Genomic DNA, 24,920 nt, shown 5'->3' with positions numbered 1-24,920 from the left:
CTCTCACCTTGTGAATGACCTTATTCTCTCACATCAGGGCTTCCTTTCTGCACTAGATCATCTACAGTCGGAGTTATTTGGTTTTGTTTTTACTTCCACAAGATACAGGGATTTCCTGCATGATGTTTTCTTTTGTGAGCTGCTGACACGTGTTTGTCACTTAACTTCCTCCAGAATTGTAGGTGACATCTTGATTATAAAGTTCACGCAGGTACATTTATGACATGAACTTTACGCTGCTTTATCTCGTTTTTATATTTGTCTAGTATGCAAGTCTCAACTTCCTTTAGTGTAAAGCAGGAAACCAGAAAGGGGAGGATGAAGCTCCTCATTTTCTGACATATAAACACACAAAAAAAGTCCGTGTGTCTGAAGGGCCTCCTTTCTCCAGAATATTTGCATGCCTCTAAAAGGGGTGGCTGAATGTATCTGTAGCCCTTGTGGTAGGTGCAGCCAGGTGATGGCAAATCATGGCTTCGTTGGGAAGACCTGGAAATTCACAATAAGCCCAAGGTGTTATGTTCCAAAAAGGAGAGATTCTTCTGCAAAGTAACATGCTGCTGTTAGGCCAAGTCTGTGTCCTACTGAGGTCAGTGATTTAGCTGCAGTAGATGAAATCTCTATCACAGACGTGACCAGTTGCCATGTATAAAAAAGCAGTAGTCACGTTTCATATGCGATTTCCAATGATACATTGCTCTGAAATTATGTCAGAATTAAAATGTTACCTGAAGTGTTGTCTAAAGCTGAGATCTCTGTGAAAGTCCTCTCTTTCTTAACATTTTACTGTATAGGTGAATGATTTTGTAATAGCTTTCTCTTATATCTGATTTTCAGGAGGCACAATCAATCAAGAAATTACCTACCTTGATTCACTCTGGATTAGTGGCTGTTTATGGCACAGTTGTTATGAATCAGATAGTTCTCTTTTTGGGAACAGACGATGGACAATTACTGAAGGTAAGCTGAGTGCGGCAGTTCTTCCGTTCTCCATCTGCTGCTGCTACTGTGTTTAAGTGGGTAAATGTTTCCTTGTTTACACACTGTATTATAAACAGATAAAATACTCTGAATCTCTGTTTGTTTTTTGTTTGTTTGTGAAGTAACTGCCATATTGTTATTTGGAGAGCAAGATAACTTTCAAAAGCAATTATGTATCCTACTTAAAATTCATGGAAACATTTCATTAAACTGCTAATGCCCACAGTGTCAGTTTATGGACTATGTAGCTCTCAGTTGCTCTGTCTTTTGTTTCCTTCCTTGCTTTGATTTTTCCAGTAGAAATATTAAATATTGTTAGGTTTTGGGAACAAAGAAAGGGAACATATTTCCTTGTTTGTTAGCTTATCTGTGTGATGTGAATAGCTGTCCATTAGAGAGAAAAGTCAAGATTCATTTTGCCTTAGCTTCTGAATAGGTGACCTACGCTAGTTTAAATCAATCACCTAGAAGTAGAAGTCATCTTATCTCATTATCAAACTTTTCAACCGTACAGTCAAATGTCTTTTATGCTTTAATTTTTTTCTGGGCTTTGCAAGAATGTGCATTTCCTGTCTACACTGCAAAGGATTACTCTCATTTTTTGTTTTTATTAAGGAGGCAGTTGGAGAGGAATATATTAGAGAGCTTGAAGAGCATTTGCCCATTTGACCTCACCCTGCTTTTGATAATGAAATATGAAATTGAAGTCTTCCCGTGTCTGCTTAACACAGTGGAGATCATGAACATATCTCCCTTGTTTAATCATATTTATGGAAAACCTTATATCAATGTTGGCATGCTTATTAACTTGCAAAATAAAGTTTCTGTTGCTTCGGGTTCTCTTGAATTCTGTGAGAAGGGTGGTGGAAAACTGTAGAGTTGGGCAAGGTTAGAAAAAAAATACCACCTCCAATGTATACTCTCAGAAGCCACATGTCCTGAAGACATTAATCAGTAACTTGTGTAAGTTCTTTTTTACTTTATGCATGCCTGGATGTTAATTTGTTTTCTGAAGGCTAATACTTTCTTTTCATTCATAGGAGTGCTTAACACATTATGACTTTGGGATACAGGCATCTCTTCCACATTCACTTTCTGCATCAATCAGGAACATAGTTGGTGGGAGGGACATTTCATACACTAAACCAGTGCCAGATTCAGGGCAAAATGTGTCTGGCGTGGATTCTGTTGAAATTCTCTTCTGGTGGCCTTTTACTCCTTCTTCCTGAAGTTTAAGAGCCACTGCAGTAGCTGAATTGAATCAGGGCACCGTAAACCATCTCAGAAGCTCTGATGTAGCTGAAATTAGGCTTTTGTTTAAAATACGAACTGATAAATAAAAGGACTTGTGAATAATTTATTTTCATGTGTTTCAGGCTATTCTTAATGAGGATATGGAATCTAATTGCCCAGAGGTTTTATACGAAATTAAGGAAGAAACCTCCATTTTCCCCAAACTTCGACTTGATCCAGTAAATAATAACTACATCTATCTGTCCTCTGCCAATAAGGTAAGCACAATATTATATAAAATAATAAATTCAAATAAACTACTGCTTTAAGGATTTCTGGTACTTTATAAGTTATGCATCAGTTTGGGTCAGAGTTAGACCTTAAATATCCAAATTGCAGTTGCCAGCTTTACATATAATATCTGGTTACGTTATCTAAGTTTGGGCTGTACTTCTGCAGAGCTCGGAAGAGCCTCCAGTGTCATGGTTGCTGCCCATTGTTGCTACACCCTTAAACCCCTGCTTATTTGATGTCATTCTGTTGAGAGAGTCTTTGTTTCTCTTTTTCCTGGAGGCATCATGCAGAATCAAGCTTGGAGGTAGCAAACAAAGCTTGTAAACTCTTTGGATATGGAGTTTCTCTGAATTAGCAATCCAGTTATTGACTGGTCAGGGTTTGCTAGTCAATTACGAAGTTTCTCATATGGAGAAATCTCATAATTTGAGAGATGGGTTTGAAGTCTTAGTTCTGCTGAAATCAATGGTGAAATTCTCATTGTCTTCAGTTAGGCATAGACTTTGAAAGAAAAAACAAACAAACCAAAAGCATGATCAGAAGTGATTAATGTGCACACATAGTGAAGCCAAGGCACTCAGCAATCCCTGGGAGCTGCATCTCATGCAGGAGCTGGTGCAGTTGTTGGAGCACATTCTGCAGCAGGGTACTGAGCAGCAGCTCCACAAATTCAGCTCAGCAGCAGGGAAGATGGCAGGGAAAACGTAAGGACTTACTGTCCATCTTAGCTGGACAGGATTTCACCCTGCACTTTATTACCTTCACTTAGAATTAAATTGCTTTTCAAGCAGCGAACATAATGTTTTAGCCTGCTGGCTGAAGGAGTGGGTAAGTTGGTAGGAGAACTCCGGACTAATACGAACCATCTATCACAAATGCAGGAGGGTTCAATATTTCAGTCAAAAGCATATGTAGATATTCGAAGTAAAGACTTGGATTTTCTTTACCTTTGGTAAAAACCAGGTTGTATTAGAGGAAAAACAGCTTTTGGGAATAAATGCCTTTCTCTAATCATCTCTTGGAGCTTAAATAAGGCTTCTACACTGTCTTTTTTAACTTGCTAGTAGTCTAGGCTGTTGGCTGGTTTCTGAACTGAGTCTCTCACACACCTTCAGATAAATTGAATTTTACAAGATATGGCTGAAAAAAACAGCAAACAGTAAATATAGTTCTGCAAAAGCAGAACTGTTCACAAAATATAACAACTTTTAATTCTTGCAGGTTTGTAAAAAATGGTTTGAATTAGGAATATTTTTCTTACTAATATTATTAATTAACATTGTTGTTAATAACATTATTTGTATTCAGTATTTGTAATCAGCTTTCTCTTTTTCTTTTTCCTTTCCTTTTCTGAAAATGGCTGGCTAGGATATTCGAGCTGAATGTACAAGTATAGCTACATACAGTATAGCCACAATTACATTTACGTATTGAAATAGCATTTTCATGCATGCTAAGTAGTTGCATGTGTTTGTTCTAGTGTGCACATGCAGTTACCTGACATGGTGATGCAAACACAGATGCATTTTGTTTTGTGCATGCATTTTTGGATGCACCTTCATCAATCATTTAAAAATCTCAGTTGTGATGAGAGGAAAATGATGTTCTGCTAAGCAGAACATTATTTGTAAAATATACCTCCTTTCTATTGTTATCTATAATTCACTATGCTGACTAGTTTTTCCTGCATTACTCTGTCCATGCTGGCCTTGTCATTGTCAGAGGAGTTTCATCATCTGATGACAAAATACAGCGTGCGTAAAATAGGCTGCATTTTTCTATCCAAAGGTTTTCTGGCAGAGGGGAGTCTATAAGGAAACTTTCCTGACGTTATAGTGCTTGGTTGCAGTCAGGTTTTTAACGGTAACCCTCAATTTCCCTGTTTATGGAGGCTGTTTTGATTCAGTGTGTTATTGCATTCTTTCCTTTTAGGTAAGAAGAATACCAGTTGCAAATTGTGGCAGATACGTTTCTCAGCAAGAATGCTTATCTGCAAAGGATCCTTACTGTGGGTGGTGTTCTTCAAATCAAAGGTTTTTTTTTTGTATTTTAGACTTTCATATAAAAACAATGCATTATTAGTCAGTATACATTTTGTCTGTCTTGGGGCTATTCAGTATCAAGATTATATCTACTGTATTTCTATGGAATCAGATAGCCATAAATGTGAGACACTTTATTGTCATGTGAAAGGGATCTCTGCACCTTTTGAAGAATATGTTAACCCTCAAATTTTTGGTATCTACCCATAAAATCTATGTTGGGTTAAAAAGGGTAAATTAATTTGGTTTTAGAACAGATATTTTTGCTTTCCAAATTGATTGAGAGATAAAATTATGTAGTCGTATTTGAAGCATCTTGATAGCTAGGAGCATCTTGCATGTGAGAACAGGAAAGTGTGCTCAGTTGCCTTCAGTATTCCTAGCTCCTTGCTTTGGAACCACTGCCTTTGGTTTAGGTCAGAGGATAATTTATTTCTAAACACTTCATCCTCACATTTGATTCATTAGCTTTGCTGCTTTGTTTGAGGCAGGTTTGAAAGCTACTGTACGTCTTACGTCTTTGGCCTGGATGGGAGAAACGTCTGGGTCGTCAAGCCTAGTCTTGGCAATTGCGATAAACCACATCATGTAAACCTGCTCATAAACTAATCAAGGACTGTCCTAAATTTAGACAGGCTTTTTGTCCTCCCTGCCCTGGTTGTGTGACTGTCTGAAAATCTTGTTGTTCTGCTGGCTAAGATCTGTCTGCTCATTTTCTTCACATGTGTGTTCATGGACAGGTTATACTCATTTGTTCTGGTGCTCACTCCACCTTGGTTTAAATAGGTTTTCCCCCTCCCTCGCACTTATCTCTCCAATGTTTTTGTGAAAGCAGTCTCGATTTTTCACTTTCATTTTGCTGTGCTAAAACAGCCAACATCACTGAGATCCTTTCACATAAGACTCTCCTTTCTTAACTCCACTCTGATAGTGCTTTTGTGAAGTTTATGCATCCTTTTAAAATAAGAATGCCCAGGACTGTCACAGTATTCCAGAGAGATTTCAGCTGTGCCTTGCTCAGTGGTGTTTAATCAGTCTATCCAGGAAGCACCTCACTGTGTTCTGGGATCACAAACGTCTTTTTCATGACTGCATCATGTTGATGGGCCACAATCATCCATGATCAAATAATGCCCCCAGGTCCTTCTCTTCCTTTGTTTTCTTTCCAGCTGATGAGTTTCCAGTCTATAGCACATATGGGTTGTGAGATTTCTGTTGCTTTAGATACATGTTCTTGTACTTTATGCTTTGAAATGTCATCCCATTTCATGGTTATCCAAGTTTTCCTGTGTGATGTTCTCATCCTCCTGTACATGATAATGTTCCCAACTTTGTACCATCAGTAGATGTTGACTGTATAAACCTTCTTTTGTGCCAGTTCATCAGTGCTTAAAATATTACATGAAAGTGGTTATAAGATTGATTTTTTGAGGATTTCTGCTAGTAGCCTTCTTTTAGAAGGTTAATACTACCCATTTTGGTTTGTTTCAATGTTAATGTGATTTTACTGAAGACCTGCTACTTTCTGTTTGCCAAGGTAGTTGTTAGAAGAGAGCAGGTGTTTATTCTGTAATGTGTTTTCTTCAAACTCTCTTTTCCTACCTTGTTAGAAACTGTATGTGTTACAGTGCTAAGCTTTTCAGGCTTTTAGTTACCTTATAAAGAGTTTGCGAATAACAGTTATTAGTCAGTAACTCCTGTGTTTGTGAGGGGAATCACCAAAAGTTTCCATTCGACTGAAACAGAGACAATTTACACTTTTGGAGAAAAAATGAATTAGTCTAATATGAATCCTTTTCAACACCCACATCATTTTTCACTGGTAAGCACTAAGCATCATCAAATATGTGGCTTTGAGAAAAAGAGCTCTGAGTGAATCTTTAGAAAAAGAGTAAGACATGTTTTTAACCAGTATTTTAATCAAAGTACATACATGTCCACTAAAGCAATATATTCCATAATAATTTTGAGAACTTGGAAATCAATTTTATGTTAAATATGCACTCCATTTTTAAAACAAAAATTACCAGCAGTGCTTCATTTTAAAGACAGTGTGAACTCAAATCCAGTAATTTGACGAAAAAAATCTGCACATCTTATTGCAAGTGAAAACAAAGTGAAAAAAAATGTTTCTACTGTTCCTATTTCTGCTCTTTCTCCATAGTGACAAATATATACATTTTCCTTCTCACAATCATTCAAAACGAGCAGTCATAGCATTGTGTGATTTCTCTTAATGTTCATAGATTTTCTGTAGGTTAATCAGATTTACCTGAAGTACGTTGAAGTTATTCCAATACAAGGCACTGATGTTTTACATGAGTGTTCCATATAGAAATAACACACTATGTCTTACTTTTCTGACATGACCAGACTTAATTTGAACTTGGTCAGTGTTTGTGACACCTGTTGACTTCATCCAGGGGTTGGTACCTTGGAAAAGGAAGCCAAAACTTAATCTGAAACCATGTTCTCATTCCATGAAGGAATGAGTGTACTTTAGCAAGGCAGAGAAGGCAAACACAGTATGATTTGTAGTTAATACAAGATTAGTGAAGCAGAGACTTAAGTAAATATGAATGAGCCAGTATGCATAGGCATCATGTTATTATAATGAAATAAGAGGAACTTCATTCCAATTATGAAGAGGACTCTTTAGCAGTATAAAGAACTAGCTTGCTGTGAAAGATTAAAAGTATCTTGACTCTGCTTTTCTCTGTACACATATCTATGCATGTCTGAAATCTGATCCTAGGGTTTCATACCTTATACCTTCATACTTGTATAGGGTCCAGTCCAGCTTTCCAAGAAAACCAGACTCCAGAAACCTTCAACTACTTCTGCAGCGTTGATATTTTTGCTTTCTTAGTAGCTGACTGAGTCTGTATGTCAATTTTCAGAACCACGTGGTTCACAAATAATATTTATCTGTTGTATTCAGTCCAGTGTGCTTACAAACATTATAAATTTTCTGAAAATAGAGCTATAACAAAATAATCTCATCTTTATGTGAGTGGAATTCCTGTTACTCTTGGCCTGTGCAGGGCAGTTGTGAGAATTTTTGCTGATGTTCTACTCCCCCTTTGAGACTGTTTCCTAGAAAATGACCATTCTCCATGGCACATTGTTTGAGTGTTAAAGGTCAGCTTTTAGAGCAACAAAAGACACATTTTTCCCAGCACGAAGACAAGCACAACCCTGGCTTCTGGGTGACATTACTTTTTTTGCTATTAAACTCTTAGATTTTTTGGTGTAGACGAGAGAAACAAATTAATTGCTTGTGTTCCTCAGGCACCTTAAGAAGACGAATAACTCTGACCTAGCAAAGTTTTAAATATTCAGCTTTATAAGCAGTTTTCATTTTTAATATTTTTAATTTTGGTGTCACTGAAATGCATACACTCATTTAGTGCCAAGTATATGTTGCCTCATGTTTTCAGCATTATGATCAGCCTGTCAGAAACCATAGGATCTCTCTCTCCTATACGTCATTGCCAGTGAAGAGGTATCTACCTGTACATATCTGAGCATCTGGTTTATCCACATCTATTGATAGCAGATCCCATCCTCTGTGGTTCTAAAACTGTGGTGCTAATGGACCTTGATGTTCTCAGTAAGGTGAAGAGAGGTATAAATGAATCTGAAATGTGACCTAGTTAAGACAGTTTGAAATATGTGAGGCATAATCTCAATTTCTTAAAGTATGGCTATGATCTGTGTGTATTCAGATGCAAAGCCCCACCATGTTCTTGTGCAGCAGGAAATTTCCTGAGTCAGACCACAAAGGAAGTGACCTTGCGCTTAGCTGCATTCCAGTTGCCAACATCTTAGTCTACAAGGAAGAGGATTTTATGGTTTCTATAGTTTATGGGGTTATTTGGGGCATTTTGGAGAGCAGTGGATATTTTTCTTGAAAGTCATTCTTGTTTTATTCCTTCTGGAGAGAAAACAGATTGTTCGTACAGTGAGCTCCTCATAAAAAAAGGCCCATGCTTTGCAAGTATGTACTCATTTCTAGGTTTTAGCAAAAGAATAGTTAATAGAATCATAGAACAGTTGGGGTTGGAAGGGACCTGCGAAGGTCATCTAGTCCAGCCCCCTGCAATGAGCAGAGACATCTACAACTAGATCAGGTTGCTCAGAGCCCTGTCCAGACTGGCCTGGAATGTTTCCAGGGATGGGGCATCTACCACCTCTCTGGGCAACGTGGGCCAGTGTTTCACCACCCTCATTGTAAGAAATTTCTTCCTCATGTCTAGTTCGTTAATACACATGTCACTGATGACTTCATTGAAGATATACATGCTTCTACATTTGGTAAAAAAAGTAATATGTTAAAACAATATTAAATGTTACATTTGTTTATAAACATTCAATTTTAATACTAAAATATTAAGATATGTGCAGTTAGCACTTGTCTTTAATTGCTATGAGAAATTACTTGGAGTTCATCTATGGATTTTTTATTAACTGTTCACAGAAGGCAGTATTTTAAGGATTCACCTTTCAAACTCGGTGATTGTCCATCTTATATGCCTGCATTCTCTTTTTCTTATTGTGCTTTTAATACATGTAATCTTTGTAGTACTTGCATATGCCAGTGTTTCCTCATTCTTCCTTAATATTCTGTTGTGTAGTTTCTGTTTCCTACAGTTTGGCATCTATAACTTTTTTTGTTTGCTTTGTGCCATCCTACTTCTGAGGCAGATTTTGTTGGAGGGAGAGAAATTTATTTTGAACTACCTTTTCAAACCTGGTACTTTTAACCAAGTGCACTGGCATAAAACGGAAATATTACCATTCACAGCAGTTGATGACGGAGTTGATTAGGAAGGAGGATGCATCTCATCAACTAGACACATCCATAGCATAGCTCTGCATCTGAGCTTCACCCCTTTCTCCTCTTATACTCTTTGGAGAGAATGAGCAGCTTCTATAGTGTGATTCAGTTCATTTTTGTATGAATGTCTAAACCAGGTTAGGTGAATTGCACCCTGAAAGAGCATAAGTCTCCCCATTGAGTATAGAGGGAACTGGGCGGTGGGGTTGGTCAGATCTGGAGCTGTACTGTGGATCAGTCAAGTTGGGGGTTATGAATTCCTTCCCAGGGTACCAAGTCCACTGTTACTGGCCAAGCATCTAATATTTGCTTGAGTCCCATTGACTTAATCAGGACCCTAGAGCATACATCAATGTATTGTAATTTATTTTGATAAGCAGAAGAACTTGCTGATTGTTTTCGTGAAGCTTTTTGCAGTTGTAACCATATTCCTGTAAAAAATCAATAGTGTTCCTGTAAAAAATCAATAACATTAAATAAGTTGAAGTACAGTGTCTGAAGTCAAAGCCATGATAAGGAGGCTATTATAATTTTATGTGTATTTTTAGGTGCACTTTAAAAGAAAATTGTACAAGGTCGAATAGCACAAAGGTTTGGTATGACATTTCACATGCACCTGAGAAAGATCTGAAAATCTTGCTAAGTTTCCCTGCCAAAAATCAGGTATGTACACCTAGTTTTATATACATTTCTTTATTGTGACTTTAAATGTGTCATTTTGTTGCTTTCTGCAGCTCCCCTTCTTTGTCACCACATTCCATATATTAGTCCCTATTATCTCAGCAATTGGCAAATGTATGGGAAATCCCATTAAGCTGAATGTGTCAATCAGATAGACGTTCACTTCCTCTCCTATAAAATGTATCCTGAAGCTACACTTCACGATGTTGAGTCAAAAGTTCGCTATGCTGACAAAGGCAACGTTTCCATTATATCATTTGATCAACTATTTTAATATTTCCAGTGATTATGTATCAAGTGCATTTTGTAAGTTCTGAGCTTTGTGACAAGTTGCAAAAATTCACTGAGACGCAAATGCTAACACAAATGCATCTTTAAGTGTTTAATATTAGTATTTACTCAGTATCTGTTCACAGCTCACACAGCCGTACTGAGTATTTGATTATCAAGTATTGTGACTGGCCACTTAATCTGCATGCTATTGTTTCTGGTTTCCTGATTGAATGCACTAATGTAATCATATTTGTAAAGCCCTCTCAGCCAGAAACAAAGGATAATTCATTACAAGACAAATTCTGTTTCATAATTAAGTGCACTTTGGTAATGGATGCAAACATTGACTTTCTATGAGGATTTGTACATTCTTACTCAAATGTTTCTAAGAGACTATAACAGCAAAATTCTTGTTTTAAAATTCCAAATTATTCCAGATTGCTCCCCTAACATACCTTACAGATCCATGTAATTTCTGGAAGTAAGCAATGCTGTATTTTTCAGGACTCTTTCTGTATTGCCTCTTCATTTGGGAGACACCCTCTCCTTTGAGAGGCTACCTAGCTAATCATCTGTTTCCACCACAAAAATTTTCATTTCGTACATCTCATAGTTCATAGTTTTATGTAAAGACAAGGTGTCAGCAAGTGTTCTAAGAAATCTGTTGTATTCTTGTTTTTATTGTTTTATAGGTTGCCGTGGCTGCAAGCGTAAACAAAATCCTTACTTCCTGTGTGATCAAAATTGTAAAACCTGTTGAAATATTTTATGAAAATGTAGTGCTGAAAAACTCATCCTGTTTCTGCAATCTAACCACTCCAGTGATAACTGATAATGGTATGTTTTTCTATTACATGTATTTAATTCTTATGCATTGTCCTTTATTACTGAGGAGGACTGAGCATAAATACAGGCCTAATGAGTGTAAGAGTAGGCATGGACTTTTATTAGATGTCATTGAAAAAAAAGTTCATGTTTTGTCAGATGATTTGAGTATACTCACACTATTCTTGATAATTAGAGATTTGTTGAGATGGAATCCTTTCTAGAAGTAATAAAGCATGTTAACCTAAGGCTAGAAGCAGCTTCCTCAGTTCAGCCTATAGCAGTGCAGTGTTTTAGCACTAGGGCTGTGTTTACATGGTGCCACTAATCACTGTCTAAGGAAACTTCAGATAGCTGCAATGACAATCAAGTTGGCTGGAGCTGTGGAAACAATGTTGGTCCAGTGCTCTTCTTTGACAAATTAACTCATCTTAACCCTTCTCTCATCTGCAGACAGAATTTGTTTTTGCAAGAAACTGCACTAGCATAAATAAGAGGAGAATCCGACTACGAATCTCTGTGCAATAAATAATCTTAACATTCAATTAACTGTTTCAACCTAACTTAGGCACTTGTGAGAAAGTGATTGTCCCACATAGAGGGTTAGCAGAAAAATATGTGGTTCTGGGGCAATTTGACTTGATTTCATTTATTTTTCTTAATTGTTTGTTGAATCCTTTTGCAATAGTTCTTATACTGCTTTGTTCACCAGTAGTTTCTCAGAATTAGAGGCAGTAACCATTTGTATTGGACGCATGATGCACGTGATCTGTTTTGTGCATCTTATGGGCAATGACAAGTTTTAGAATGAGGTGGTAAATTACTGAATGTCTAGACTTTTGAGCTGTTCTCTAGACTTTTGTCTCAATGATCAGATGATACTCCTGCACAGTAGAGTCTTATTTGACTAATAGGAGGAAAATGTCCCCGTTGCATTGCTTCAAGGGTCTGCATAGAAGCACAAAGCTTTTTTATTTTAATACAGGTGTTGACCTTGACCCTTTTTAAAGTTGCTTATGTTAGAATACAAAAGAGAGTTTTAATCTAAACTGAGAGACAAAGATAGCAAGCTCAAGCATACTATGTGCTCTTAAGTGATTTGAAGAGGAAACAGAAAATTCAGATAAATTTCTGCCTTTATCTTTTCCTAGATAATATAGCCCAAAAGACATGTAATAGTCTGCATGAATCTGATTCTCTTATTATGACTTTGTGTAGAAAGAGGAATGAAATGTTAAGCAGAATTTACAATGACCTGTTTTTCTGAAGAGCTCAATACTGCAAAGAGCTCTCTCAGGGACCCTTGCCCCTGAAGGAGGGTCCTTGGAATATTGGGATCTCAGGAGCTCATCCTATGGCCTTTGTATGGTAAAAGGTCCTCTGGCATAACACAAGCATTGTGTCAAGTTCCTGTCCAATATTGATTTGGGAATCAGGACGAAAAGACTTTGTCACTAGCAGGTGACAGCCAGGGTGATATCCAAGAGTACACTGGTTTATTAAGTAGTCTTTAGTAAACACTATTAGTGGATTTTTAAGAGGGACAAATGCATTAGAGAAGAAAATGTCCTTTATTGACCCAGTCCTGAAAGCCATGTTTTCTTGTAAATATGGAGTACATTGTTTTGATTCTTTGTCTTCTCAGACTATGGCTTTCTCTTACTCCATTAGCAGGTTTTCAGAGTATACTGTTACAGAAGCCAGCTTGCCTTGCCTGTCCTTTGTGCCAGTGAGCCCTTTGACAGTGTTAACCAGAAGGCTGTGAGCTTAGCTACTGCTTGCCAGTGTTACTGCCACTCACATGCTCCTATGAGCTGAGATATATTAGTGGATAATGCAAGCGTGGAAGTTACATTGACTGCTCATGGTACCTTGTCTAAAGTGACCTCAGTCTTGCAAGAAGATGCACTTGCAAAAACTCCCTCAGGTCTCATTTCTAGAAAAAAAACATCCTGAAAATACCTGCTAGTTAGTACAGTCTGATGCATTTTGAAAGGTCAGCCCAAGCCAATATGAAAATAATAGGCTCCATTAATTTTACCACAGATAAAATCAGGAAACCATGTTAGACAGTGATGTTTTTTAAGTATTTATAGAAACTTCAAAGATAAGACAAGTTCTGCCAGAGTTAGATAAGTTACTTACTTTTACTTACTACTCCTAGTAAAGTACTGTTTTTCAGTAGCTCATGGCTTGAGACCCTTCTTATATAATGACTTGGGCAAGTGTTTTAGGCAATTTTGTACCCAACATGTCAGATTTCTGCAGATACATAGATTTCTGGAGATGCAAACAGGTGCTTGGTGAGGGATTTCAGAATGTCTGTGTGTGCTTATCCACAACTTCAAGCATTAAAATACCTTTAAAAATCAGACACTTTGCTAGCCATTTAGTAAGGTATTTAAGCATATGACCAGTCTCAAGGGCTGTCTCTAGCAAGCAGGGCCGGTGACCTTTGCAGTGAGCACCACACTGACATGTTGCACCAGGGGAGGCTGAGATTGGATATTAGGAAAAAATTATTCACAGAAGGGGTTGTCAGGCATTGGAACAGGCTGCCCAGGGAAGTGGTTGAGTCACCATCCCTGGAGGTGTTTAAAAGTCATTTAGACGAGGTTCTTAGGGACATGGTTTAGTGCTAGAGTTAGGTTCGGTTATGGCTGGACTCAATGATCCTGAGGGTCTCTTTCAGCTGAAATGATTCTGTGATTCTATATAGCCAAAGCTGGTTTTCATCTGAACAAAATAGCCTGTGACAAAGCTTTCTGTACCTTTGCAAGGTAGGTGTACATTTTATCTGTGTAACTTTCCTGGATTAAAAAGCCATCTAGTTCTTAGCATAGAGAAGCCAGAGAAGTCTGCATGCATGGGTTTTATTTGATCTCAGGCAGTCATTCATTTTGCAGATGTACACATCTGCAGGCACACAGATGAAAGGGACCATGGCCTAAGTGGCGTATATCTAACTTTGCTTTTCGATGTGGTATTCTGCTCATGGGAGAAGATACTCTTTCATTCCACAGCTGCCAGTGAATTGTTGGTATAGTAATTGCTAGCTGAAATAATGGCAAATTGACTCATGCAATCATAAAAGATTTAAATAGGATGAAAATTACTACTGCACAGATTACAAAAGAAGAGTCTGAAACCAAGTCTCAGACAGAAAGAGAGAAAAGTGCAGTATGTTGGGCCTCTCGTACTATAACAGTCTGTTGTGTTAGAAGCTTGAATTTGGGGCCTGACTTTGCTACCGTATACAACTGTGTGCTCTTCAGGAGATGATTTTATATCCCAGCTCCATGGTAGCATTTCCTTATCTTTATCCTGACAGTAACATCGGTTTTGTATGTCATGCAGCAGTAGCATCAGCTTAATTAATGAGTGTGTATAAAGTCTTGGAATAAATCAGCTGAATGGTGCTATGGAAGGACCAAATCTAGTTATTTTTATCAGTCAAAAGTGTGAGTGAATGTGTGTATGAGAAGTTGCATACCATGTAGAGACCAGCTAGAGAGGACCTACAAGAAAGCCGGAGAGGGATTTTTTACAAGGGCATGTAGTGATAGGACAAGGGGTAATGGCTTTAAACTGAAAGATGGTAGATTTAAATTAGATAAATGGAAGAAATTCTCCATTATGAGGGTGGTGAGACATTGGAACATGTTGCCCAGAGAAGCTGTGGATGACCCATCCCTGGAAGTGTTCAAGCCCAGGCTGGATGGGGCTTTGAGCAACCTGGTCTAATGGAAGGTGTCCCTGCCCATGGCAGGGGATTGGAACTAGATGATCTTTGGAGGTCCCTTCTAACCCAAGTGATTCTGTGACGATGACGAAGATGAAGGCGCATGAGCTTTCATCTCAGTTTTTCTTTTCAGTTATTTCTTGTAATGTCCAGCATGTGTCTAACAATCATGTTTTTACAGATTGTCTAGTACTCGAAGCATCGCTGTCCTCAAGCTCTTGGAATATGACACAAACAGTTCGGTTGAAAAAGTAAGACCCTGGTTACTACTGAAATCTAATGAGGGGTTCATGTGTGTGTGTGGGGAGGGGCACTGAAGTATCATCATTTTAAAAATGTATTTATTAAGGAAATAGATTTTACTAATGGTAGTCAAATCCCTTTCCTTGGTCCATTTCCTCTTTCCCCCCCTCCTTTTTTTTTTACTGTCCTTAGAAAGCTACTTCTTCTGATAACCCTTTTATTTAATGGGACCCTGACAGCCAGCTGTAGGAGAGTCATTACAATGACTGAATTTATGACAAGTGCCTGAAGTGATAATAGAGGATGTCACAATGGCATTAAAATCCTTTTTGTCCTTGTGGAAAAGGTAGGCCTCTGGTACTCAGGATAAGACCTAGATCAGAGGAGTCAAGGGATTCTGTAAAAGTCACTTTATGGAGCTTTTTTTTAATTGAGCTGGATGCAATTTAAATGTGGTCCATGGGTAGCGTGAATACAATGAAGCTAGAAAGTAGCATCTAATCTGCTAATAGGAATAATGAATACCTATTGTTCTGTCCACATTATTTTTCAGAGCCACGCTCTTTGTTGAGAGTTATCAGTAGAAAGCATTTGTGCCTAGTACCTGGCCTAACCCTTTATGATATGTAGTTGTTAAAACTTAGATCTGGCTAACATATGCTGTAGGTAAATACAGTATTCCTGTGTCTCCCCTATACAAAGAAGATAATTCATAGGCACCTGAGTTGAAATTGAACTCTTGGTTTTTGGGAAGTGGCACATCACCTCCCTGTCCCTGGAGCAACACAGGGGAGCAACTGTCTTTCTCTCAATCAGAGCATTTCTCAGCATGGATGGAGAGGGCCTGTGCTGCTCTTGGCTCTCCTCCATGCTGACTGATGCATTGCAAAGCAAGATAGGGACAAACTAGTCCCCAACAGGCATACTTTTTGGTAGTGGAAGGCAATGGCAAATTAGCAATACTTGCTAGCACTACACACACAGAACAGAAGTTCAGGCAAGCTGTGAAAGAATCAGTAATGGCTTTCTGCCCTTTTCTGGTTAAAAAGCACTGTCTGGCCACTTATGTGCTGGAGAAAACTCCAGCAAAATGAAACACAGAGTGTTCCATCTGCTTCATGCTTTTTGGAAATTTATGACTCTCAGCATCTCAGCACAGATTGTATTTCATACTGAATTTGTCCTCAGAATAAGCACAACACAACAATAGGCTCAGAGGGTAAATGCAGGTTATGTGTTTTACGCATTTCATTACCTGATTGCCAGGTTGTTCTCTTGGGCTTGTGCTTTTTTCTGTCACTTGAAATTTCACATTCATGTCTGAATCTAGATTGAGATCCTGTGTCTTACAAAAACTCTGTTTTCTGTGTTACCAGCTGCTCACGCTGTATACACAAGGGTGAGTGTGCCAGATGTAAATGGACGCGTGTCTCTCCTGCCACCACCTGCCAGGTGAAGTTTGTTGGGGAGGGCTGGAATCCCCTGTGATGCCTTCTCCTTGTGTTTTTAATATCTGAACTGCAGTCTCTCTCTTCTTTGTCCTGACATGGAGAAATGCTGATTTTTTTCAGGATAGTTGCAATGCAGCTGCTTCGAAGGGGATCACCACTGCGCAGAAAACAGAGGTTAGTTAGCATTTTAAGATAGGCATTATTTGGGTTCTCTGAGTTGGGGGAGGAATTTAGGTAAAATGAGAGGACTTCGCAGGAATAATAGAGATATGGATGGGGAGGCAGTCAGTTGGTTACATAGAAAGTCAGTGCAGAACTTGGATGGATACAATTTTTTCTTAGTGTTTTGTTAGTGCTTAAAGATACCAACAAAGTTTTACCTTTCAGATCCAGGCATGGAGACAGTGAACACTGTAATACTTATGTGCCTACCTCTAGATGCAGATTTTACTGATTTTTGCTCTAAGTGCCAAAGCCCCTGTATGTTGTATTTAGGCACTCTGCAGGAGCCAGCATGCTGAGGATTCGGACATATAAGCTGTCCAACAACAACAACAAAAAGAGAACATCTCAAACACAATCTCTTATCTAAACCTAAATGCGTGTTTGAATTTTGCCGTGACAAACAACTTTGTGAAACTAGGTTTCAGAGTCTCAAACCTCTTCCTCACTTTATGCAGCCAGATCACAACTTCTCCTGAAACGTGGCTGCGAGGGGAGCAGAAGCAGGGGCAGGATGTGCCACCCTGTTTCTGCATAACAGACAAGTGGCTAGAGAATGCATCCAGGAACTAAAGTACCTGAATGTTAGTAAATCCTTGATTCACACTTCCAGAAAAAATTTCCTTCCTTCCAGGCTATAGACAAAACTGGAGGTGGAGCTACTCTCCATCCATCCTGCTCCAGCTGGATCGCTGGAAAGGAAGGAGTGTCACTGGTGCCAGAGAGTCTTCTGAATCTGGCTGTTGAGTTCTCTATTGAAATCATATAGACTGTATGTGAGCATAGAGTCTATACAATTTGCCCTTTAACCACGAAGTTGTCCCTTCATTCTTTATGGTGCCAAAGTTATTTCATCTTTTCATAAAACTGAGTGATTTTGGCATCAGTGGTTGCTTATGACGTGCAGGTGTTAGGGAAGAAATGAGTAGTGGAGAGAAATTTGACTGATGAGTAAGTACTTAGAGATTTGCTGCCTACAGTTTTTGGTTTCTGCTTTTCTGTGAGTGATAGCACAGTTGGTATAAATAGTGACTGTATTCTTATCTCTAAACGTTTCGTTAGAACTACCCAAACTTTTATCTGTGAAAACAGGAGTTACCTCTTAAATTCAGCTGTTCAGCTGAGGTTTCTCAAATGTAATCACAAAATCCATTTTGTTTTTCACGGAGATGAGTGGGTTTGTAATACTTGTGCTTCTGAGCATTAATATTCTGGATTTGGTCTGCGTATAAAGCATTAACAGCTGGTGAAAGAACAGAGGAAATTCTTTGCTCTGCTTCCAAGTGCATTAATTTGACATTGGTAAATAGTTGGAATTGCCTGGGAGATGGCTTTCTTTCACACGCCTTATCGTGGAAAGACAGTGATGGACAAGGCAGTGAAAGCACTAGAGGCAGTCCAAAGGCAGATGTTTATTTAAAAGTGATTGATCCATTCAGGAGGCTTGAAATTGCATTTGAAATCCTGCTCCCCTTTGACTGTTCGTGCTTTAAGAACTTATTGGAGGGCTGAGAAGGAGGATTTGTGTTTTCCCACAACCCCAGCTGAGCATTTAGATTAATACCCTTTTTTTTTCCAGTGGCAGCCCCAGCCTTCCTCATGACTCCAGCTGCTGGTTTCCATCCATGCGCCTTCCCTCTTCCTTGAGCCAGAGCATCAGTTTTAGCAGTTGTGTCAGTGTGCTTGGCTGGGGAACTGATGGGGCTGGAAACAACCCCTGTCTTTCGGCAGGTTGTTTTTCACCTGGGCCAGCTCTCCTATCCAGTTCTTCGTGTGGCCTCAGGGCCCTGTGCTAGCTACAGGAGGGGCTGCGCTGGAGCGGGGACAAGCTCCCTGGGGGTGGCAGAGGCTGCTGAACCTGGGCCACTGCCAGATCTCCGGGTGCGATCTGCAGCCATGCTAGCCACACCTCTGAGGATGTGGCTGCCGCTGTTGACACAGCCCCAGGGAAGCCTTGGGCTGTCCAGGGGGCTGGGGGCTGCAGCTCAGAAATGTGTAGCTCTATTGAAGTTGACAGGGCTGTGCTGATTTACATTACCTGCGGACCTGGCACAAGCTCACTGTGTGTCTCTGCGTGTTTACGCTGCTTTCATCACATGCCTCACAACTAGTGATTTTTATAAATATCCTACTGCCTCTCTGCTGTTTCCCTTCCCTCTTGCTGCTGGGCATCTGTCCCCTCGCCATGCAGTGACTGGAAGGTCAGCAGCTCTCTGACACTGGGGAAATAAGCACCACAGACCCCAGCAAGGACGCTTGGTCCCTCCTGCATTCAGTGAGGAAATTCACAGGTTTTTTTGCTGCTGAGGAAGGTGTCAAGGACCGTGGTGGTCAGGCTGGGAAGCAGACTGTGGAGCTTGCCTCGGAGCTGCAAGTGACTGCGCTGGCACCATGAGTCCAAGGCAGGAAGGCATGATTTCAGGGAAGGCTGAAACTTTCAAAATAAACCATTCTTACCACCAAAAGGCTAGCTAAGCTAAGGCACAAGCCCTAAGCACCACAGCGCACTACAGTGTCCTGCGACAGCCCTGGGGCATCTCCATTTGTCTGTCTGATATTGCGTTATTCCTGTGCTTCAGGGCTCCCTGCTGGTTACCAGTGAGAGCCCCGAAGAAGCTTTTTAACTCCTTTCTGTAGTATTTGGCCACTGGATTTGTGAGAGGACATTGACTGTCCTTGGTGTACTGAAGGCTGGGCGGAAGGAAAGAGATGGGGCACAGGTGGAGAAAAGCAGTGGTGCTTCGCTGGGTTTAATCTCTCAGATTTCTGCTTCAGTTGTGTCTTGCTTGCACACTAAGGGTTAAACTAATCCCCATGTCAGGGTGGGAGTGAATTTCTCTCCTCAGGCTGTTGTCAGGGGTTTCCTTTGGCCTCCTTCATTATCCATACCAGAGGTCATCTTGGAGGCCCTTTTGCAAGCCTTCTGGCCCCAGCCTTTGCACTCCCAAGGCGCAAGTTGTGGTTTTCCATCAGTTGTGACAGGTCTCACATTTTCTCCAAAGCATTCTGGCATTCAGCGGGCTGTGGTAGCATGTGGGGACAACGTGCCAGGGACCTTTATGAAATGGGCAAATACTGTGTTTGCAGTGGATGGAAATGTGACCCCAGTGGTCCCCCTAGGCTGCCAGACCCAGTGTTTGGTGCTACTCTGGGTGCATGAGATACATGGAGAGAAAAACCCTGTGGGAAGGACTTTTGTTTTTACACTGAGGGTGGCGAAACACTGGCCCAGGTTGCCCAGAGAGGTGGTAGATGCCCCATCCCTGGAGATTTTCCAGGCCAGGCTGGATGGGGCTCTGAGCAACCTGATCTAGTTGAAGATGTCCCTGCTCATTGCAGGGGGTTGGACTAGATGGGCTTTAAAGTTCTTTTCCAACCCAAACTATTCTATGATTTTATGATTCTATAACTTTCTAAGAGATTTTGCAGCAGTGCCCTTCTCAAAGTTGGGAAGGCTGAACTTCTCAGTGGATGCGTCCACAGGTGAACAGCAGAAATCAGGATATGCACAATACTCTAAAAACACACATTAAGCTTTTTTATAGGCAGTCTAAAAGCAAGCTAGAAATTGTTTGCCTGAGAAGGTCCCAAACAGTTTGTGGTTTCACGTGAGTATTTTCCTGTTTTTTTGAATGTTTTCGGTTTGTTGTCTGAAAGATACACAGAGAGGAAACCGTCTGTGTGATTGTAAAACTGGAGAAGCAACAAAACTGGTTAAACATGAGATGCTGTCAAATGCATCGAGTAAATACACAAGGGAAAAATCTCTCTTCTTGCTTGGTAGTGTTAGTGAGTTAGAATAAGTAAATATAGAGATACACAAAGAAAAGCACAGTTTAAAAATTGGCCACATTTCTGCAGCACTCTGACAGCATTAGAACAAATTAGGATTATTCTTAAATGCTGGAAAATAGATTTATAAACTTCTTTGCATCAAAATGGGATACTAAAAAATCCCCAGAGTTGTGTTGTATCTTTAGCTCTATGTATGACTTTGAAAAGACTTTCTAGCAAAGCTAATTCTGGGACTGTTTCTCGACTTTTCATTCTAGGATTTGACCTTGCTTCCCCTTTTCAGGTCACAAGAGATGCCTTCATTTGTTTCTCTGAGCTCTTGTAGTGACAGCACCATGGGGTTTCTCTGGCATTGTTGCATAGTTCTTCAAGGGTCACACAAAATATATCATTTCAAGCTGGGTTTTTATGATACTTACCTTCCAGTGTGTCAGATTGTGATTCTTTTGGGCAACTTTGTTACGAGATAAACTGAAATATGAAACAAGTAGGTAAAATAGCTTGTAAAGAAGTTGTGATTGACAGTACTTCACAGGATCAAGCTTAAAAAGGCTTGTAATTAATAAGAAAAATGTATCCCAGTGCCCTAAAACCCGCATTCCTAAGTGGTGGTTGTTTTTGCAGCTGTTGTTTAACTGCCTAGCCTTTTTATAACCAGATTTTGTTTTGCTTTGTTTCCTAATAGCATATCAGCATTCATTCCATTGAACCTTTGTGGATTTCTACATTAGGCAAAAGTGAAATAACAGTCAAAGGAGAAAACTTCACACGTGCATCAGGCATAAAATTGATACTGACTGGAATCACTGGCTGTAAACCAGACATGTGAGTTGAGCTCTGAAAAATAATATCATTTACTTTGCATGGTGAAAATTGTGCCTATTTAGCTGTAGCTCTAGAGTTGTGTGAACAGTTGTCATGGGCCTCTCCTCAGCAGAGGGAGGATGCTCTGCACTCCTTTAGTTATACTTCTGCTTTAAATTCCCAAAGGGTGGAAATGAATTTGGTGCCTGGGTGCAATACAAGCGATAGGGGGGTGGATGGGCAGCTCTCAGCATTAGTTAGGACAGTTCTGTAGCTGTGGTCCTCTGTGCCTTGCAGCAGACAACAAGAAGTTAGGTCACAGGAAACCTCAACTTTGTTTGGCTCTCATCTGCTTCAAAATATCCCCCATATATTCTAGGATTCTGCTTGTGAAAGCACAGATACCATGCCAGCGAAGGGAATTTCTCATGCAACAGCATGTACTTTTTTCTGTTGATGACTGCACAGTGTAACCCTCTAGATAATTAGGCTATCTTATTCTGAATCAGTCATTTTCAGGTGCAGCTGCAATGGCTGTCTGTGATTACCAAGCCCGTATTACATAGCTAGCACTTGAAAAAGTAGACATATGGTACAGTTCAATTTTTAGTTCAACCATGAATTTCTTGGGGACCACAGAAAACAAAAGGAGAGAAGGATGGAGAGAAGGAAAGAAGAAAGTACATGGAGACAAAGAGGAAAGAGAGAAAGGGAGAGGGGGGCAAAGAGAGAAGGAGAGAAAAAAAAGAAGAAAAGGAAACTAAAGATTCTCATTCTTGACTGGCTAATGTGTTGGTAACACAGAAAAATACACAGCAAAGCACACAGTTTACACAGCAAAATCACACATTGCATTAGCCTCATCCCAAGGCCATAAGACCAATATCTGTACCGTCCTCTGTGATTGTTATGACACATGGCAACTTGATTCAACAGATGCCCTACTTTGTGTTTTCAACTCCCTGCTCAGTCTTTCCACTTCCAACTAGCAGCTCAAAAAGAGACTCATTCCTCTTTTCTCCTCATCCTTTGCTTTAGGTTATAGGCTTCATGTAGTAGCACCAATGAGTGGCATAGTGGCATCAGTGTGTGTTTCAGCATCTGACTGTTTTCTTTCTCCTCTAGCATTAAAGTTAGAAATGTGCTAAATGATACGCAAATGACATTTGCTCTCCCACCAACACGTAAAGAGGCCAAAAGTATATGTATACAGGCTGACGGGAAAAAGTGTTCGCCACCAATGACCCTGCATTACGTTTCACTGCCATCGTGTTTTAGAATCACACCAAATACCTCCTGGATCAGGTAAATTTGTCTTTCTGTACCTTTAAAGTATTTATTAAAATGTAGTCCCATTGAGCTGATATGAGCCTCCTTCCTTGGCCAGACTGCAGCTGCTCTAAACTTGGATGACTGCTGTAACCTGTTGTGGAGGATTAATTTATGACAGTGAAATTGATATAATATTTAATGTGCAGATAGGGTCATGATAGCTGCAAGATGGGTTCTGTGTTCTGCAGGATTCAGTAAACTCCTTCCTGCCCACCCCAGGTCTACTTGGTAGAAGTCAAAAATAGTCTCTTTATACTGAAACTAAATCAAAAATATGGGTAGCATGCATAAATTCAAACTCCATTTAACTTTGCTCTCTTGATAGTAATATATCCTTCACCTCTGAACCAGTATAAAGTATGAGTGAATTGGAAATGAAGTGAAAATAATCACCGTGGCAGTGATGTGCACTGACTTACTTTAGGACTGGGTTCCCTGAAGCCAAAAGGGCCCTTTTCCAGCCTCTGCTGTGTTCTGCAGAAGACTCAGCTCCAGCAGAAACCTACAGGGTGGTTTTAAGATATTCTCAGACACAGCTTTCCACCTGTCCCTCTGCCTGCACAGTTTTTACCCACTTTCACATTCTTAATCTGCTATCTTGGTGTCAAGCACTGACAAGCGTGGATTTGAGGTAATAAGTTGGGCTGGCAGCTGCAGCAGCTGAGCAGCCAGGACTCACACTCTCATCTCCAGGTGAGGGGCAGCTCAGGCAGCTGGAAATTAATAATACCTTAAGCCACTCCAACTGTGTGAGGCAGAGATTGCAAGGCAGAGCCCTCAGACACAAGCACCATTGTATGTGCTGAGACAGATGGTCTGAACGCTCCCAAGAATGTTTCCCGTGAGGTGCCTGGCACGACTGGTTTGTCCTGAAGAAGGCGAGAATTAAGCACAGGCAGGACTGCTCTGGGGCAGAAAAATACCATGGTGCTTTTTCTTCAAGACAGAATATTAAATCACAATCTAGTTCTTTGGCTGCATGAATAGAAAACAAGGTGGAGAGTCCCTGAAAAGGAGTATACATGTGTATGGTGACAAGTCATTTGGTTTTGTGGTAGCAAAAAGCATTTACTGTTACATTATGAGGAAAGAATGGAAGTTCGCTGTACAGCTCAAATCATCTTGTCCTGCAGTTTGACTTTATTACATTGGCTGCTACCAAAGCAAAATGCACATGAGTAGTTTATTCATGGCTGAAGCCTTAATGCAGGACTTATCTGTGGGAAAACAGATAATATTAACCTCCCTTCCTGTGCCCCTCCTCCCCGCTTTGTTTTTTCAGTGGTGGTCGCAAAATTACTACGATTGGTAGAAATTTTAATGTGGTGGACAGTGTGATTATTTCAGATGACCAGAGATCAAACCTCACCGTAAGTCTTAATCTCCTTTACAATATCAAACAGTGGTCTCTTAAGGGATTAGGTTTTATTCCTGAGGTTTCAGGAGGATCTCAATGTTTTTCAAATACTTACAGGCATGCATCAGTCACCCGACTGAAATAAATATGGCCACTTGTAGGATTACAGTCGCACACATTCTCAGTACAGGAGCGTGGATATATATAAGCTGCTCTCCCACATAATTCCATGAGCCTTTTTTCTATGCTATAGAGACTTGCTCCAAATTAATCCCTTTTGAACTTCCCTGGCCTCCATATACGGGTCTGTTGGAGGAGGGGATGGTGTATTTCTCTCTGTCTTTGTGTTAAGAACACAAATGGTGCCGCTGCCTCAGCAAAGGGCAGGAGGCTGGAGCTGATGTTGAGTCAAAACCCTTCCTCTGTGGCTGTGAGGTGGTAAACTTGCAGCACAAAGACCAGAAAAGAGCAGCACCACCCCATGGAGTAACACACAGGGTGACTGCAGCAACCTCTCTCTATCAGGAGTTAAGCTGGGGAGAGCCAATGCCATGGGGTGCGGGAGAGTTCGTCCTGCTCTTCTCTTGTCACCTGCACTGAGGGGAAGGAAGCAGAAATCACTGTCACTATTCCTATCTCGCTGCAGGAAATAGCTGCCTTAGCAGCGTGCAATCAGCCTTGAAGCAGCGTGCAGAGTGTGTGATAAATGTGCTTAGAGGTAAACGCAGGCTCGACACAGGTGCTCTGCTTGCAGCCCTGATCGCAGAGAGAGGTTTAGCAGGTATCTGTGTGAAGTCAGGAAGGC

General features: G+C 40.2%; 1 protein-coding gene across 1 annotated transcript in view; it reads left to right on the top strand.

Moving 5' to 3' along the window:
- PLXNC1 (plexin C1) overlaps window positions 1–24,920 on the top strand; it is a gene marked incomplete at both ends in the record, with an annotated part of 67,904 nt that overhangs the window by 9,899 nt on the left and 33,085 nt on the right. Inside the window, 11 exons of the mRNA XM_080349086.1 lie at window positions 838–960; window positions 2,358–2,492; window positions 4,441–4,541; window positions 9,939–10,053; window positions 11,037–11,181; window positions 15,093–15,162; window positions 16,531–16,606; window positions 16,726–16,779; window positions 21,308–21,447; window positions 22,552–22,731; window positions 24,041–24,128. Of these exons, the coding sequence (XP_080205212.1) occupies window positions 838–960; window positions 2,358–2,492; window positions 4,441–4,541; window positions 9,939–10,053; window positions 11,037–11,181; window positions 15,093–15,162; window positions 16,531–16,606; window positions 16,726–16,779; window positions 21,308–21,447; window positions 22,552–22,731; window positions 24,041–24,128 (1,227 nt within the window). The remainder of the gene's footprint in view (window positions 1–837; window positions 961–2,357; window positions 2,493–4,440; window positions 4,542–9,938; window positions 10,054–11,036; window positions 11,182–15,092; window positions 15,163–16,530; window positions 16,607–16,725; window positions 16,780–21,307; window positions 21,448–22,551; window positions 22,732–24,040; window positions 24,129–24,920) is intronic.

Source organism: Nesoenas mayeri (genome assembly GCF_963082525.1).
Source record: "Nesoenas mayeri genome assembly, chromosome: 1".
Lineage (NCBI taxonomy): Eukaryota > Metazoa > Chordata > Aves > Columbiformes > Columbidae > Nesoenas > Nesoenas mayeri.
The sequence above is the reverse complement of the archived record's forward strand: the minus strand, read 5'-3'. Positions and strand labels throughout refer to the sequence as shown.